The sequence below is a fragment of the Glossina fuscipes genome, unplaced genomic scaffold (genome assembly GCF_014805625.2).
Source record: "Glossina fuscipes isolate IAEA_lab_2018 unplaced genomic scaffold, Yale_Gfus_2 133, whole genome shotgun sequence".
NCBI lineage: Eukaryota > Metazoa > Arthropoda > Insecta > Diptera > Glossinidae > Glossina > Glossina fuscipes.
The window spans coordinates 1934320-1952828 of record NW_023998476.1 but is presented as its reverse complement, the minus strand read 5'-3'; the positions used below and the strand labels follow the sequence as shown (position 1 = coordinate 1952828).

At 37.1% G+C, this 18509-nt stretch overlaps 2 protein-coding genes and 1 pseudogene across 3 annotated transcripts; all 3 read right to left on the bottom strand.

The window, feature by feature from the left end:
* Positions 1–666: 666 nt before the first annotated feature.
* On the bottom strand, positions 667–2856 carry LOC119640919 (probable nucleoporin Nup54). 2 transcript variants are annotated; one of them, XM_038039271.1, is made up of 5 exons: positions 2664–2856; positions 2189–2602; positions 1184–2115; positions 998–1117; positions 667–903 (listed from the first exon to the last, which is right to left on the bottom strand). In XM_038039271.1, the coding sequence occupies exons 1-5, from the start codon at positions 2716–2718 to the stop codon at positions 682–684; spliced, it is 1743 nt and encodes a 580-aa protein (XP_037895199.1). In that variant the 5' UTR covers positions 2719–2856; the 3' UTR covers positions 667–681. The 2 variants fall into 2 exon arrangements, with proteins under 2 accessions (XP_037895199.1, XP_037895200.1); XM_038039272.1 differs by having other exon boundaries at positions 2189–2563.
* A 240-nt stretch (positions 2857–3096) lies between these two features.
* On the bottom strand, positions 3097–7366 carry LOC119640929 (WD repeat-containing protein 89). Its single transcript, XM_038039288.1, has 5 exons — positions 7162–7366; positions 6926–7100; positions 6299–6871; positions 3455–3676; positions 3097–3396 (listed from the first exon to the last, which is right to left on the bottom strand). Exons 1-5 carry the CDS (start codon positions 7184–7186, stop codon positions 3153–3155), a joined length of 1239 nt encoding a protein of 412 aa, XP_037895216.1. The 5' UTR covers positions 7187–7366; the 3' UTR covers positions 3097–3152.
* A 2174-nt stretch (positions 7367–9540) lies between these two features.
* On the bottom strand, positions 9541–11401 carry LOC119641013 (annotated as a pseudogene).
* Between the last annotated feature and the right edge of the window lie 7108 nt (positions 11402–18509).

Here is an 18509-nt window from a genome sequence, read left to right as displayed (position 1 = left end):
GCAAAAATGAAGATATCGCCTCCAAATTTACAGAACAATTGGACAGTGACCCAAACAGGTGAAAGTTCATGACTATGCAGTAAAAACTATGAATACCTTTGTTTTCCGTTTTTCTTGTTTGTTACTATAAGGTGCAGCATACATCAACCATAAAAAAGTCAACCGCGGCCGCCCAATACCATAAAGACTATGAAAATTTAGTTCTTTTCCTTTTCTTCGCTTCGAAATTTTGTCCTGACATTAAGTTTAACTGAAATTTCAAATAGTTTGAGAAAGCGAATGAGTACGCAAAATTTGCCTTAGCAAACATAAATTTTTTTACTTAACTGATTGCAAAAAAGTAAATCCGTTGGATTTTTATAAACCGGTTTTCTTACTATTCAGAAAAAGACAAGACAAGTTCAAAGTTATTTGCATGAATAAATAGACGCACACAAGTGAAATATGACGAGATTTATGTTCCCAATTTGAGCACAGGCAACACACGGAGTGATTCTCTAGTGATGTTAGAAACTCTGAGCGTATTATGTATAACTCTACTGATTACGATTACGTTTTGCTCACATAACCAGTATGTTAAAAAACTTTCGATGTGATAATTTCTCCCCGAGTTTTTTCTTAGCATTTATAAATTTATTTAACAACAGTTCAAACACACGTACATTTACAATTTTAAGAATTTTAACCTCGTACTAATTCCGGCATCCCATCGATAATAATTTGTAATGCTTTTAAATCCTTGTTTACTGTATCTGTAAGAACCTCCATTGCTTTTTGTTGCATGCCTAGGAAACTTTTCATTTCTTCTTCACTATCTTTGTCAATAGTATATTCGCTGCCACCGGTCAGCATGTATTGATTTCGTTGCATACGCATTTGTGATAGCAATTCACTTATACGACCCTATTAGATGTGAGCACATAGAAGGGAAAATTAATTATACTTGTGTGCACAACGGGGTATATATGCATTCATTAATAAAGCATAACATAAGTACTTTGAATTGAGTAGGAGCTGAGACTAGAGCTTGCATGTTTTCCAATTTTGTGCGTAACCTTTCTTCTTCGGGTGTAAGAGCTAAACCCACTTTACGTGTGCATTCTTGTTTAACGATTATCTGCGTTAAAAAAAAAATTAATGGTTTATCAATTAATTACTTGAAGTTTTTAACAATCTAATCGACCTTTAAAATTGTATGACCAAGTTCAGCCAATTTGCGTTTATGTTCCAGGATTTTGGCTTTAGCCGTCGCATGGCGTTGCCTTAATTCAGCCATGTCCTTCTCCACTTTACGCAAGTATAAAGCATGAGTTTCAGTTTCATTTTCTTGACATTTAATACGCCGTTTAAGTTCATTGAAACCAATCATAGGTACCGGAATAAATTTCGAAGGATCTGGATTATCTAATTTAGCCTGACGCCACATACGTGGATCAATGCCTTTTGGTGCATTTTCTAAGTATTCTTTAAGCTGATCTTCATCCGGCAAGACCAGAGCTAATACCTGAATAATACCTAAATTATTCAACTGAGGCCGAATGTTATCTTGATTTAGATAATTAGCTAAATCTGTAGCTAAAATTCGCTTTGTTTCATTAGGGGCTATTGCTATTTTCTCTTCTAAATATATAATTAGTTGGCATCTTTTTTCTTCGTATTCCTTGCTTGAATCAATGTTAACAATTAGATTGGGTTTATTACCAAATATAGAGTTTAAAGCCGTTACAATTTGTGGCTGTTGGCTTTTGACTTCAGATAGAGGTTTACTAAAATTCAAGGCGACTAATCCAATTTTATTATCCTTGCCGGGCAATCGTATAAATCCCATGGCTTTGAAGCGGCACAGATAGTTTTGAGGAGTAATTTCAACTGGTGGAGCAGTTTGAGAATAAAACGATTTGCCTATACCCCACATAGCTTGCAAATAATTCCATTTGGCTATAATGGTATCGCGTTCGTCACCGTAAATCGAAACATTGAAGATAGACTGAGCGAAAGCTTCGTCAGGCGATATCTGTGCAGGTTGCTGCTGCGGTTGCCCCATCATGAAACCAGTGTTGCCACTAAATCCTCCAAAACCTGGCGTTACTGTATAGTTTGGAGTTTTATTAAAACCTATTCAGTCAATAATGGCAATTGGAAAGATTATTTCTATTCTTTCTTTAACATAGCTTATATTCAATGTTACCTGTTCCGAATGGTCCAAAACCAGAACTTTGCGTTCCAAAGCCTCCAAAATTTTGGGCTGTTGTCGTTGGTGCGGTTCCGCCAAATAAACCGAAACTCGGGGTACTGGTTGCTGCTGTTGTACCGAAACCTGCAAATGTAGGCGCTGCTGTAACCGCCGCACTACCAAATCCACCAAAAGCTGAAGCATTAGACGTACTAGTACCAAAAGTTCCAAATCCACCTAAAGTGGGAACTGTTGTGGTAGCTGAGCCAAAATTTCCAAAGCCGCCTAAAGTAGTCGTTGGCGCCGCCGCAATTCCAAAACCCATCGATGTTTGTGGTCCAAAGCCCGCGCCCGATGAAGCAGCTGGAGCACCAAATGCTGACGATGTACCTGCACCGGATGTACCAAAAGATGAAAAGAATCCACTAGCTGTAATTTTTGATGTTACAAACGCAATGTTTAAAGCAAAAGCTGCTAGCCCTATACTTACGTTTAGCAGGCGTACTTGTCGCTCCCATCGATGTATTACCAGCAAAAAAGGACATGACTTACTTCACAGTTAATTTGAATCGGTTAATTGAATTATGTTTGGAGAAACAGGGAAATTTAAATAAAAATTTTCATAAACACAAACAATTTACGAATTCGTAAAGACCGAAGTTTCAATGTTGCCAACTTAAAATTTACTTATAAATGCTACTATTCAATGTTATCATATATCAACTTTTTCTTCAGATGAGCTATTTTCAATAAATAAAACGAAAAACACGCTTTTTCCTACGGTGAATTTGTTATCATAAGAAACAATTGAATCCATTGCAGAAAGTAAATTAACTCCATTATCAAAATTTTTAATAGTTCAGATTCCAGCTTTTACATATTTATTTGTATAAACATATTTGTGTGGATGTCCATTTTTATTTATTTTCATATTAGCGTATTGTATTCTAATGTTATTACTAGAAGTCGGTTGTAATGGTTAATATGGATTTGTTTTATGAGAACCCCTTTTAATTTTATGCTTTAATTCTTGTGAATAATTTTGCGTTGAATCATTTAATCGATCTTCTTGCGTCCATAATGTTAAAAAGCCGCCTTCCCCTCCGGTTATTAATGCATTTGAATTCATTTCAAAAACGCTGTCGCGAATAATTTGTTTATTGCCCTTGAAGTTAGCCAACGGTATCATTTGGTCCTTCAATTGCACAGAACGTAGAATTTCTCTACAAGAAAATAATTTTCAACTTATTGGGTATATTTTTCCCATTCAATAATACTTACCCCTTATTAAAATTTGTCCCGACTAATGAAAAAATCTTATTGTCTAAGGTACTGTGCGTATTAATTAGATGGCAATTTGATGGCGCCTTGCGTTTTATCGCATCAGTAATTTTAGGCCATTCAAATTCAGCAACTAAATCATACTCTTCACTATTGTAGAGTTTAAGATCGTTGGTGGTGGTCATACATGAAATAATGTCCTTTTCATAGAGAGTTTTATGCCTTAAAATAGATGTTAACAAAGTTAGTTTAAAGATGCTCAATGCGAAATTACATTTGTTTTTCGGGATTTTTTTATGGTCATAGTAGTAAAAAATTCTTACGTAGTGGTTCCAATTCCTCTACAAAACTCTTTAACCTAAAACTCCCCATTAATTTGTCGCTTTCGAAAGTATTTTCTTGGCTTGCATTAGACACCGCTTCCTGAGCAATATTAACACTATGTTTACGTGACGTGTCATTTTGAAGCATTTCGAAATTTATGGGGAAAATTACAAAAGCCATTTGCATTTTTATTTTATCTTGTGCGCTGTCTTTTATCCATTAAATTCTCTACGGATATGCGTCTATTTCACGCGATCGTAGTGTAGACAAAATTTATAGAAAATTAATTCTACCCATGCAAACATTACAACAATAATAATAAATAGGACTGTAGCGGTAATACTTCGATACTTCTCCGTTATTTGAAAACGTAGTCAACATTTGTGAAAAGTAGTGCGGCTCTGAAAAGGATGAAAAGCAAGTGATTCAGAATGAGGACGAAATTGAGATCTTGGAATCTGATGAAAGTATGCAGGCTGGGGAATCATTAGGCAGTGAAAAACAAAATCAACAGAAATTAAGTTTTCGCACAAAAAGGGTGAAAAGAGATATCCTATGATGCTGAATCGGCGAATAAGACAAATATTACGAGATAGTTCGGGAACAACTTTGACGAAATTGGAAGTGGGCAGAGATAGTGGTCGATATCCTATCCACAAAATCTTCAAAAACATCGCTGGGCTGGTGCTTACGTGAAACGAAATGTGATTTCCATTTAAGTATAACCAAAAAAAAATAAAGAGTTGCACTGAAGGTGAAGCACGTCGTGTTTGCTAGGGGACCGTATGAAGCAAATTCGCTAAGTGCTGAATGCTAAATGGTCCAAGAAATGGGAGCCAGCATTTTTTTCTAATGCAATGCCCAGAGATAAATTCAAGCAAATTCTTCGATTTGTCAGATTTGGTAAGAAAACGGAACAATCTAAACGTTTACGCACAGACAAATTTGCAATGATATCCCAAAAAAGCGAATCGATTTATACACAATAGCCAATGCTCTTATAAACCTTACGGAGATTCAATAGACGAGCAACTGTTCCCTACTAAAGCCACCTGCAAATTCACACAATTTATGCCAAACAAGTCGCACAAGCTTGGCATGAAGTTTTGGTTGGCTGTAGATGTTCAATCTAAGTCTTATAAATGTGTTCCCTTACTTAGGTAAGGATGAAACGCGAACTTCAACACCCTTGGGCGAATTTCTAGTTTTAAAATTAGCCGAATTATATCTTCATAAAGGGCAGAAATAAATCCATGGATAATTTTTCCTCTAGCTGAAAAATTAGTTGCAAAAAGGACGAAGTTTAGTTGGAACTATTCGAGCCAACAAGAGAGAACTTCCAAACAGCCAAACAAAAATCAAGAAAGATTAAATGAATTTGTATTCTTCAGAAGATTACAAAACAGGAAAATGCATATTCACTATATATAAATGTAAGTCAAATCTAAAGTTGCTGTTACTAAGTACTACGCGTACTTTTATAACAATAAAACACAATTAAAAACATGCCCCAGAACAATAGCATATTAAAATGAGACAAAGTCAGGAGTCAACGTAGTAGACGAAATGTTTCGCAAATATACCACCAAAGCAGTATGTTTTCGATGGCCTCTCCAGGTGCTTTTCATAAATGCATGGATCTTATTCACTGAGTGTACTGGATCAAAATTACCCAAAAAGGATTTTTTATTTCAGTTGAAGAAAAAATACGAAAGCGTAGGTTGCAATCACCCGTAACCAAGAACTTCGGAAGAACGCAAGACTTGTTAAATTGGTTTTGGTAAAAGAAACAGGGGCAATAACACCTATATTCCATTTTTTGTGGAAATTGCACAAACAAAATTGAGTGCTTTTGCAAAAGATGCGCGAAATGAATGTAGAATATTCAAATAATGAATAAAATTACTGAATAATGAAAACTTTCCATGAATATATACCTCATATTTTAGTTTTGTGTAATTACATTGCTTTCTAAGTGTTGTTATATGTATTGTTATATGTATTCGCTCATCCGTCAAATTTACGTGTGGTAGGTAAAAACGTCCGTAAACTTAGTGTTAAATAAGAACAAAATTATTAAGCTGTTCATAGTTTTCCAAAAAAAGTCTAGAGTTTTCCGTCAAAATGCGTGGGTTTAGTTAAAATGCATTTTTCTTAAAATTTTGCGATTTCTGTTAAAATACGTAGGTTTATGTTATATGCTTGGATTTTTGTTAGTATATATGGTTTTCTATTAAAACGCATTTACATTTAAATGAGGTCCAAAATTGATTTAAATTTTTTTTTTTATATTTTTCCCATTTATTGATGCCTTAGGTTTGGTTATACCAATTTTCAATTGCAACCACAAACTGTGACCCTATATGTAAGTTTTCAACTTTCCTTTTAAGGAAGGTTTAGTACTACAAGCCTGTTAAATGGAGTTTAACGTTGGTCCAATGTGTATGAATTTTACGGCGCAATAATGGGAAACTTTGGTGATGAGCACAAAAAACCTAATTACAATTTCATTTTACATACCAGTTTAGTTTGTAAACACTACTTTCAGAATTAAAAGTAGTTAACAAAGCGTCTTCCTCTGATGTCTCGTGAAGATCAAATATGTTTATAAGACCATCGACGGATCCAGTACATAAAATATCGGGATTTTGGGGATGAAACTTTATATCGGTCATGTCGCCTTGATGACTCTCAGAATAGCACCCCATTAGTTTACGTTGGCGTAAATCGAAAAACAGTAATTGCACCATATCGCGATAGTTTGCTGTTCCCACGCAAAGCAAACGACTATTCGCGTTTCGATCCAAGCAAAGGTAATCTTTAGGAACATCTAAATGTTTGGGTCCCCTTTTAAAACTCATCCGGCTATAGTTTTGTCGCACATCATAGACGAATAAGTGTCCGGCTGTGGTGCCTACTACCAATATGCTAGAATCCTCATTCAAGAAATTAAGTCCACATATACTTGCTGGTTGATCGCTGATTGAGGATGAGCAAGGTAGGCATGCAGATTTTATTAGTCCTCGTTCTTGGCATATGTCATATATGTACACTGTCGCGCCCGAAGTGCCAGCGGCAACTTTTGTAAACGAACTGCAATGTATTAATTGGCCTAGTTTGGATTTCATTTATTTACATTTCACTTACGTGTTTGTGCATAATTTCATTATGAATTCCCTTTTCATGGTTGCCGACATCTCATGAGCAATTTTGTATTTAATTTTAAAAAGGCTATCAATTTCAGACGACGTGCACATGTCCTTGTCCAACTCAATTGCTCCTATATTTTCTTCATCGTCGCTAGAGGAAAGACCAAGATTTTCTGGTTTGGATGAAATAAATTTATTCAATACTAAGTTAATTAAAATCTTTTCAATAATGACCTGCGAAAATAATCCTTTTAGACATTTTAAAGCGAAACACAATAATTGCTTTCTACGTTCTCCTTCACTACTATCAAAACGAAGTGCTGACAAAATGCGTTCTGCGTGACGCAAGAGCCAACATGCAAATGTATTTATGAAAACAAAACAAAATCATATAATCCACATTTCATTTATTTATAAAACAGACATCTTAGCGGCATTGCATATATGAAAATGAAATGAAAATAATATACAGTATATTTCAGTAGACTTTCTTATTTTTTTTTTTTTTTTTGATTTGTTAGGAAATGGATTGGACCAGTTAAGTTAATATTAGATCCGTAGTTGAAAGCGATTGATGAAAAGTTTGAGCATAGGTAGAGACTGATTTAACAGTGTTCGCTATGAGAAGCTCTGTTCCGCTGTTAACCCATAAATCACCGTACTTGGTACTGTACAGTCAAAAATCCGGCTAGAAATGCCGACAAACGAAAAACCATAGGCGATTCGTGATTGCAAAACAAATTATAAATGCAACATTAGAACGAAAAATCAGCTGATTTGATAAAGGCTTCAAATGCCTAAAGTTACCAGCACGAAAAATTTCATATAAATTGTTATACAAGTTATATATACTGAAAGACTGTCTAAGAATGTCAGTGATCATTGATCATTTTAAAATAAACCTTGTCGTAAGTGTGATTATTCATAAGACGGTGAAGAACTTTAAATTCCCATATTGTAAATTTTCCTGTAGGTAGAAGTGTGGGTGTCAAAAAAGTGTAAATTTTGTAGAAAAGCCGATCACTTTTTTCTCTAGTTAAAACTGATACTTGTCTTTCCATTCTTTTACGATAAGTTTTTTGACTAACAGAAGAGCTTCTCTGGGGGATAGTTTATGGACAAAACCGTACCATCAAACCTAGCTTGACGAGCATGGAAGTCAGCTTTTTCATTGATACTAAAACCGCTGTGACCTGGGATCCAGATAATGTGGCATTTTTCAATGCTTAGGTCTTTTAAAAGGTTGTAGATATCGAAGACATACATATTGAATGGGTCCTTGTTCTTGATTAAAGTCAGAGCAGATTTGCTGTCAGAGAAAACTACAAATTTTTTCAGCTTAATTTCAGATCCATGGAGGATTGCTTCTCTGATGGCCAGAAGTTCAATGAAATTAGATGATAGTTCTTGTAGAACTTTGAATTTTCCTAAAAGTAACTTTGGGTATTCAATAATTGAAAAACTAAAAATATCCGAATTGACAGATCCATCCGTTGCATATATTTTGAAGTTATTTTCGACGAAGCGAAGACAAGACCGATTTTTTTTTGAGTTGGTGAGCGTATTAAGTAAGTTTAATTGCACTACGCATTTATCATGAATAATATTATTCCAAGAGGGTATTGAGTTAACTTTATTGAAGATGTTAGTGAATTTTTTGAAGCAGTTAGAGTAACTACTGATGACGTGATTGTGTTTGGAAACGACTTCCTCAAAGAAGGCAGGTTTAAAGATTTTTACCTTGAGAAGTTCTTTTGCACTTACAAGATAAATTCTCTTAGCAACGGGGAGTTCATAAGAGATGGAACGTAAAATTTATGTTGGTGTTGAGGGGGACAAACCGGTACAACGTCTTAGGATTGAGTGCTGAAAGGTTTGTATTTTTTTTAATGTACACGCAGGAGCATTGCACCATGTAGGGTAAGAATATTCAATTTTGGATCTGACAATAGATTTGTAAACGTTTAAAGCTTTCCTAGGTGGGAGTCCGGTGTGAATGTTGGTCAGAAGTTTGATGACATTTGTGCCTGTGTTGCAATTTTCGAGGCTATCCTTGTAATGCTCATGCGTGGTTAAACTTGAGTTGACTATTCTGCCCAAAAATTAAAAAGAGTAAGACAGGCTGATTTTTATACCATTGATTGTAATGTAAAAAATTTTTCTGTGATCCTTAGCAAAACGGACGACTTTTGATTTTTCCGGGTTGAAAGTTAGATTTAAGTCTGCACAAAGTCTTTAAAAAAGATTGGGTTTAATGTCAAGGTTACGGACTGCTTCTACTAATGCTTTTCCAGCAGAGATGATGAGGAAATCGTCAGCATATTGAAATAAATGGGTAGTATTGTCCTGTAATTGATGTAAGTCGGCTGTGTATAGATTGAAAAGAACTGGGCTGAGACAGCTACCTTGAGGTAAACCTCCACAGACTTCGACTGTATATGAATCTAATACGGGTATTTTTTTAAAGCTTTTAAAGAATAAGCGTATAAAATTGGTGCCTTTAGAGAATAAGCGTATATATGTTCTCAATAATTTGTAAAAATGCCAACCATGTAAGTATAAGTGTATATGTTACTGATAATGTAGCGTTTAAGCTTGTTAAGGTATTTTACATCACCGGGAGCACAGACGGCACCGGCAGAAGAATCTAGCAAAGAAGTAAAGAAGAAATATATTACAGCAACACACTTTTTCTATCGTTATCTCATTTACCTCTTCGTAAGTATCTAAAGTAATCAGATCCCAAGCGGTTAATCGAATTTGACGGCGGGAGGAAACAAAAACTATGGTGGGTTCCGTTGGCGAATAAGAGCGTATTGCTTGGAATGTCGGCCGATTCATAGTGGCCATCCGTGGTGAGTAATGTTTGCCTGCAAATAAATGATTAAAGAAAAGGCAGAAAAGTTATTCAATTCGGTTTAATTACCCATTTATATGCACTTGTAAAGGAACCGGTCTTACCGAAGGTTTAAAATTACATAACCCCATTTCCTTAATATCCAGCCAATTGGCGAGATCTTGAGCGTTGGCCAAAGCAGTAGATAAACCAACGATACGTATATTGCATCCGGTGTGTGACGTAATGAAATTCGTACGTGACACAATTACTTCAATGACAGGACCTCTATCTTCTCCCAGGAAATGTATTTCGTCTATAACAATTAGTACAACATCCTGTACATATTCTCTTGTCTGCCAAGACCGACTGATACCATCCCATTTTTCTGGTGTGGTAACTATCAGTTGAGAATCCAATCGCTAATTCTTTCCTTAACCAAAGCTTTCAAAGGCGCAATATAAACAACCTTAGCTCTTTCATAATTATTGAGCGTTCGAAGTATGGCGATTTCCGCCACTATAGTTTTACCTGAACCTGTGGGTGCGCCCAGCAAAACGTTATTGTCAGTATAATAAAGGCAATGAGAGACTTGAGTTTGTATAGGATTGAAATGCGTAAAATTATATAAAGATTCATAGACTGGATTTTTCAGAGCACTAACAGCTAAAGGTTGCAGCGGCAAAAGTTCAGTAAGAGGGCGATGGTATTCCGGTAGCACTAAGTACTTAAAAGTTAATGGAGTCCACGCATTAGTACCCAGCCAAGTGTCACTCGCTACTCGTATATAATATTGTGGCGGTAAAAGCTCTTTGAGAGGTATTGTCGTCACCAGTTTTTGTGGTTTTTGGCTGTAGACAAATTTGCGCGTCGCCTAAAAAGTGTATTTTAACATGAAGAAAGCACATAAACAGAAATTATTTATTTTTGTAATAGAATTGTAATTGCGGATTGGTAAAAAAACCTGGAACAATTCAGAATGATAGATAAAATTGGATTCGGGATCTTCAATCTATAACCAAAAATTTTGACTTGTTTTATCATGTACCCGATCATTCCAAACTAAGTCTGGCCATATATTGATTTTAATACGTAACACTGTACGCGTTATGGGCTGCAAAGTGGCATCAACATTGAGCATGGGCAATTCTTTAGCTGCACGTAAGACCTGCTCAGCATATTTACTGTTACTTACTATCTCCTTTAGCTCATTATGATCTATTTCACGAAGTGTGTATAAACTAACACCCCTGCTTTCTAATTTATCTATAGTCTCGATATTGATATGCGAGAACTGACGCATAGGACTCTCGAAATCGAATCCCACTGTTGTCGTTCAAACATTTTGCACACTTGTAATATACGCCATGCAAGTATCGAATCATTATTCCTCAAGACAATGGAGCATAAAGCTCGCGCAATGCGTGTTATATTTTGCCCGATGTACGACATATCAGAGACTAGATTTTGGGCTCGCGATATCATTACAAATATCACCTTCGTTCATAAACGGTTTTGTAAGTTCATTAAATATTTCTATCGTATCGTATTTTATATAATAATGCGAAGCTGTGCGACCCAAATCTGTGACATTAAAATCGAGAGTTCGCTGGTTGAAACGTATCATAGGTGCTTTATCCAAACGCATGGCAGCACCTACAATTAAGTTCAATTGCTTAGATGGGAGCTTTGCTCAAACGCACCATTTTACCAAGACGTTATTCTACCTCAATTCGAAACGACGAAACAAATTTGCTTATTTCTTCTGTAAACCTTAACAAAAATACTCGTTTATTTAACATATGTTCGCGAGGAAAGCAAGTTGAGAACCCAATGCTTACTTTGTCTCGGGATTTTAAAATCAGATAGAATTTTGTCCAATTTCACTAAATTAACGCAGTCATAAGCTTTATTAATGTCTAAGCAAAGCATAACTACCTGGTTTCCATTTGCTTTTTCATTTGCAATTGTGAAAAAGACTTCACATACCGGTGGAGATATTTTTTTGGTAAGCAAAGGACCTTGACGGGAGAAGGTGTGAGTGGTTCAGGAAATTTGTTAGTCTTTTTTTAATCATTTGGTTGGAAACTTTTGGAGGAACGGGCACGAGGGATATGGATGTGAAGTTAGTGAATATTTCAAGATCTTTTCCGGGTTTAGGAATGGGCACTATTTTAATTGTACGCCAAACGGTGGGAAACCAGTTGGTCATCCAGCGCTCATTATAGCAGATAGCAGGGTTAGAAGGCTTGGCACGGGAAGGACCTTTATCATATCATATTTGATTCCGCCATGGAGAGAATGGAGAGATGTTATCCATCCGAGAGTTAATTAAGGATGCTTGGAGACCACATGTCGAGGGAACTTGAGCTTTCAACCATTCTAGGTAGGATTAGTTGTTGCGATCATCCCAAATGGGGTGTTTGTATTTCCTTTTTGTGGTACGATGACCATTTAAAAATTTCCATTTCTTTCATATCAGTTTTTTTTAGTATATTTATTCATCACTTGTATCCAGCAAATTGTCATAAATCTGATGAAGCTTCGCAAGAGACTTTTTTAATATTGTAAAATTTAAAATAAACCTTAAATAACAGCAAAACCTCGATTCGGCTCGATTCGTTTTTGTGCCCATCACTGAAGCATGGGGTGTATATCTATTTTGTCAAGAGTGTTCAAAGTATATATATCCTTTATCAGCATTAATGTCGGCCTGTCTGTCCGCCAGTGTAATGTGTGTCCTAAACATTGTCTCACTTCTAATGCGGTAAAAACTTTGGAAATTCTTGCACGCAGGTTGGTTGAAAATGGACCATATCGGTCGAAGGATACGCCTACAGTACTACATAAACGGAGCCCACCATTGTTTTTCAATAAGAATAAGAAAATGTTTCTCTGCTCATTGCTCGTAAACTGCGGCAGATAAATATATAAAAAATTTAACGTACGTCCTATGAGCTTATGTTGCACTACCTGTACAAAATTGGGAAAACTTGACTACGCCAACCCAATATTGTAATGTATCAAAGTTTAATTTTTTTTAATATCTTTATAACGCGAAGCAGCAAGCTTCAAAAACCCCATAAAGTATATAAATTCCTGGTCAGTTTCAAGCTTAGAAGCAATAGACCTTGCCCGTCTGCTCATCTGTCCATCTGTCCGTTTGCAAACCGTGTAGTATTTGTAGTAAACACTCCATCGTTCGCTAAAAAGAAGGCATCACCAATAAATTCGCAAAAAAGAAAGAAGACCCAAACGGATCAAGGAACACGTCTACAACGCCACATGCTTATAGAAAAAACCTGTGAATGCCGCTGTTTTCTGTGGTTTTTGATTGTTATCCATAGCGTAAAACACATACCTCGTATAAATTTCCACTTTCATCCTGAAAATAGAAAAAATCAGCCGCGTGGACCTGATGCTATAAAAAAAACATGAAAATCTATTTCTTTTCTCTTCTTTTAGCCTGTGATGGGTATAAACGATTCAGTCATGACCGAGCATAATTTGTTCTGACAGTTTGTGTGCCACGTAATTACAAATTCTGCGTGTTGCCTTGCGCGCCTTGTTTTGACATGTTGAAGAATGATTAAGAATGTTTAATAATGTTTAAGAAGGTTTAATAATGTTTAAAAAGGTTTTAATGTTTAACTCTGGTTAATTCTGACACGTGTAAGAAGGTTTAACAATGTTTACAATGTAATTGCAGCTTTGTTGTTTTCATTTATTTATTTATTTATTTTTTTTGTTTGTTTAGAGATGGATTGGACCAGTTAAGTTAATGTTAGATCCATAATCCAGAAACGAAGTTGAGAGCGATTGATGAAAAAATTTAAGCATAGGTAGACTGATGTGGCAGAGTGTTCGCAATGAGAGGCTCTGTTCCGCTGTCAATCCATAAATCACCGTCCTTGTTACTGTACTGTCAAGATCCGGCTAATAATGCCGATAAAAGAAAAAGTGTAGGCGATTCGTGATTGTAATAGAAATACTAAATGTAAAATTAGAATGAAAACTCAGCTGATTTGATAAAGGCAGTCAGTTGCTTCAAATGCCTAAAGTTACCAGCACGAAAAATTTCATATAGATTGCTATACAGGTTAAATATACTGAAAGATTGTCTAAGGATGTCAAACCTCCTGCACTCAAAAATAAGGTGCTCGGCAGACTCAGTAATATTGCAATCCTCACAGATGTCAGAGGAGGAGACTTTGATCATTTTAAAATAGACCTTGTCGTTGTATTCATTTACATGAAACGCAGACCGCAATTGTGCGTTTAAGACATGAGAAGAAACACGTTTTAATTGTAAAGGAATTTCTCTATCGATGCTCAATAAATGACACACGCAAATGTATCACTCTCTCAAAAAGACCCTCCCTAAGAGATATGCAGTAAACCAAATGTTACTCTGAAAAGCGCAACATTTGAAAAAAATAAAATATGTTAGATGGTTGCGTTAACTTTGATAGTCAACTTTTACTGGCAAAAATTATAAAGAAATGGGAAATACTAGTATGTATACCGATAAAATTCGACGATTTTGGTGTGTTTCAAGAATTGTTGACGATGCATTGTTCTAGCTCCATCCAATACAATTACCAGACATAACGCCTTCTGATTATCACTATACATAATACATAATAACAATACTTTGTTATTCAAAGAATAAAAAAATAAAGAAAAGCAATTTCTTTATAGATTCAGTTTTTACCGAATTCTTTGATACCCACCAGCTGAAGAAAAGCAAACAGTATAACATTGAAATAGAGAGAGTGTTTTGTACGAATCAAATTCTTTCTCTCTTATACTGTAAGACGATGATATGCGCATAACAGTCTAACACAGTTCAATAAGTTCGTAGCATAATATATGGATGCAGGGTGACTATTGGCGAATCATTATGATTTTTAGGTAGCATCAACCAACGAACGAAAATTATCAAAATTTTATGATGTTCCAAGCATTAGCTTAGATTTGTCCATATTACTTTTTGTGTCGTGTTGTATCTCTTTCTCAGGGCCGACTTTTGACATTAGTATTTTCAAAAATAAGAGGGGGCTTCCTTACACTCTTATTACCTTTTTCCATGTAACGTACCCCTATATTGCTAGTGTGCGGCTTTTGTCCTTTCACTCGACTTCTTCTTATCCCCTTATGTTTCCCTTTCTTGACTGTACTTCCAAAAGAAAAATAAATATAAAGCAATATAAAGCAAAGAAAAGTAGAAGCAGGCACCTTAAAGTGCGAAGCTAGGGCAAGCAAAAGGGCATTCAGCAGTTTGTAAAGCAATATGTCTAGTCGCTAATATAGTTCTTTCTAAAGAAACATTAAGTTCATTGAAGAAACTCGTCTATTTAGTGTTTATGCTGTCATAATGACAAAAAATCTCTTGTTCATGTTTGTGTAAATTGAAAATAAACCGACACGCAACCAAATAGTTGTGTACAAATAGAAAATAAACCGACACGCAACTAAAGAGTTATGTATAAATTGAAAATAAACCAACTCGTGTGACTTATTACCTGTTATGTGCAATGCATGGTTCTTCAGACCCTTCATGTATAACTTACAACTACCCTATTGCTATCGTATGCTTTTATAACGCTGAGCTTGCCTTCTTGTGCTTATGCGTGTTTGTATATGTTACATGCGTTTATAATTTTGAATACATTTTTCGTTTATGTGGGTTTATACATTTGGATGTTTTGTACGGTTTAGATAAGAACCGAATTGAGGAAATGCATCAATGACTACAAACGCATGCTTCCTGAGACTGGAAAAATGTTGTCGTCCGAAACCGTGATGATCCTCGGGGTCAGGTCTAACGCATTATCAAGGGGAGAAAATCCTTGCAGATAAGCGGTATTCGCACTTCAAATGGTGTGCTATCCACTTGGAGGAAGTGTCTGGATACATTACTGGAAACATCCTTGCCTGGGCAGAAACCGGAGGTGGTTTCCAGTATAGAGTTTGAGCCTCTTTCTCCTCCTTTGGAAAAGTATAAAGTTGAGTATGCAATGTCCAAAGTCAGGTCAAGTAGATTCCCAGGGATTGATGGAATTACCCGGGAGATGGCTAAGGCCACCTGGAAGGTTATTCCTGATTACCTGTATACGACTTATTTTCTGTGTCTGTCTAAAGGCTTTTTTCCACTGCAGTGGAAAATGGCAAACGTTGTGGTTCTTCTGAAGTCACCTGACATGGTGAGGGTCTTATCGGAATATTAGCCTTCTCCCAGTGTTTGAAAAAGTTTTGGAGAGGATAATGATAGAGAGACTTCAGATGATTCCTACTCTTAATCTCTCTGATAGGCAGTTTGGCTTCCGCAATGCTCTCAGTACGGAAGATGCCTAGCTACATGTGCAGGCATGTGTCAGGGATTGTAACGAGAAATATGTCAGACATATTTATTGACTTTAAGGGTGCGTTTGACCATCTCAATTGGAACAATATACTTGCCAGGCTGGGAGAGGTGAATTGCATGGAACTTAAACTCTGGGCTAGCTATTTCTCTCAGAGGCGAGCTCATGTTGTCGGTCCTGTCTTCAGCAAATTGGGTCGGATCCATTAGTGGGCCATTTGTATGGAACATTATGATGGATGGTTTGTTAAGGCAGCTAGAAGGCATGTGCGCGAAGTTAATGGAATACTTGATTTCTCTGCATATGCAGATGACCTTCGCATTTTAGCAAACAGTAGGGCTCGGAAAGTTATAGCAGAACCCCTTAAAAGCGTTATGAGAGTAATCAGTACATGGGGGCATAGTGTTGGAGTTGATGTATCACTGGGGAAAACTGTGATAATGCTGCTGAAAGGTAGCCTCTCAATCGGCCGATCTCCGCTGATGAGAGCGAGTGGGGTCAGTCTTAGGTACGTGGCTGAAGCCAAATAGCTAGGTATTACCATGAATGATAGAGGCGAGTTTATTCCACACCTTGACAAGGTTAAGGATAAACTTATGAATGTTAAAGAGCGGATTCGTCGTGTCCTACAGTGTAAATGGGGTCTTACTAGACGTGCCGTTCGCATAGTATACGGAGGGCGCTTTGTTGCTTGCGCAACATATGGAGCTCCCGTGTGGTATCCGGACGTTACATGTGTTGTACGACGAAATAAGATATTGAGGTGCCAACGTATAATGTCGTTGGCTTGTTTGTTTGTTTGTAAAACGGTCTCGACTGACGCTCTACAGATACTGATGGGTGCATCCCCTCTCGGTTTGAGGTCTTACGTCTTAGTAATGACTATAGGATACTAAGGGGTCTGATCTTACTTGACGGGTTAAACACTCAGAATGTAGAGAGATTAAGTTCTCGGGAGCGTGAATCGCTATTAAAAGAACATGTCTGTGCCTTATGGCAATCACGTTGGGATAATAATGAGAACGGTAGGGTCACTTTAACTTTTATTCGTGATGTTTCCTTTGTAGAAAATCACCCGGGTTTTAGTCTACATGCTGGGTTTCTACTTAATGGCCACGGATCTCTGAATGCATTCTTGCATGAAAGTGGTGTTTGCCTATGTGGCAGTCTGTCCGTAGACTTTGAACACGTGTTGTTGGTATGTTCACAGACTTAGAAGCCATGAGAACCAAGGTAGTTCACGGTAGCATTGATTGCCGTCTGTCTCCTTCTGTTCTTGAGACGACGGCTGCATCGAGCGCGCTTATATCTGGTGTTTTCCTCAAACGCCGGCTTATTTGACGAGGTTTGGGCAACTCTGTCTAAGCTCTATTTTGGCAGGTTTATCAGTAATTTATTTGATTTCACTGACTGACTGGGGGGGGTGAGCCGCATGGGGCTCTATAAGTCTTACCTCTTTCTGGTATGGTATTGCGGTGGAAACCCATTTCCGAGTTTCCTTGCATTGCTATGGTTGTTTGAACTTTGTTCGAGCACCCATCCCCACAGGGTATTGTTTCGCTTATTAAACGAAAGAGGTTGGGTTTGGCCTCCTCCGCCTAGTGAGAATACAATGACCATATGCATTGTATAATTGGTTCCGTATTATTGCAGCTTCCTCTGCAGATTCCATATCATATCGAGTTTTCAGGTCGTATGGGATCTGATGCTATGTCTGACAGGGGGCTTTCTTATTCTTCTTTCATTACTTATTTTTCTTTTTTATATGCGATACTGCGGGTGTCAGGAGCCCTCGAAGCAATCTTCTAGCTTCGGCATGTCAGCGGGAACGGCCCATTGGTGGAGTTTCGTAATGGCTGTGGTTGGACTTGCATAGCAACCTGGTGTCTGATCCAAAGAAAGACAAAGGTTTTAGATAGTGCCTCCCCACCACCATGGAGAGATACGCCCATATACGCATCTACACTGGAACTCGAGGTTTTCGTGGTGCACCTGAAGCCAATCAATAGAGGAAACTGGTTGGTGCAAAGAGGTGTGCTGACAGAAGTGAGGAAATATTTAGAGAGGTATTTAGAAGTGGATTCGGTTGCTATAAACGCACGGTTGACGATCTCAAATTTCATTCACTTAATGAACGAGCTTGCGCTGACATAACTGTAAACCCATACAGGGTAAGCCTGAATCTGTTAGAGAGGGTATTCATTAACTTAGCGGTCGGCGTTAGGAAAAAAACGAGGGCGTCAGTAGAGATCATGGAGCTTTTGGGAAAGCTGAGGGTCTTTATCGTGTCGCAATGGTCTAGTGGCTTCAGGTCCGACAACAAGTACCTCCTTATCGAAAGGATGGACTACGTACTTACAGTCCGGGAGGAGGAAAAATTC

Bases quoted from the DNA above. Each gene is read 5' to 3' on its own strand.
- LOC119640919 (XM_038039271.1), bottom strand. From the start codon at position 2,718: ATGTCCTTTTTTGCTGGTAATACATCGATGGGAGCGACAAGTACGCCT. The intron at 2,603-2,663 runs GTAAGTATAGGG...CAAAAATTACAG, and splicing joins GACAAGTACGCCTGCTAAAC to CTAGTGGATTCTTTTCATCT. The intron at 1,118-1,183 runs GTCGATTAGATT...TTTTTAACGCAG, and splicing joins TTGGTCATACAATTTTAAAG to ATAATCGTTAAACAAGAATG.
- LOC119640929 (XM_038039288.1), bottom strand. From the start codon at position 7,186: ATGTCTAAAAGGATTATTTTCGCAG. The intron at 6,872-6,925 runs GTAAGTGAAATG...AATACATTGCAG, and splicing joins ATGAAATTATGCACAAACAC to TTCGTTTACAAAAGTTGCCG. The intron at 3,677-6,298 runs GTATGTAAAATG...ATCTATTTTAAG, and splicing joins AGTGTTTACAAACTAAACTG to GCATAAAACTCTCTATGAAA.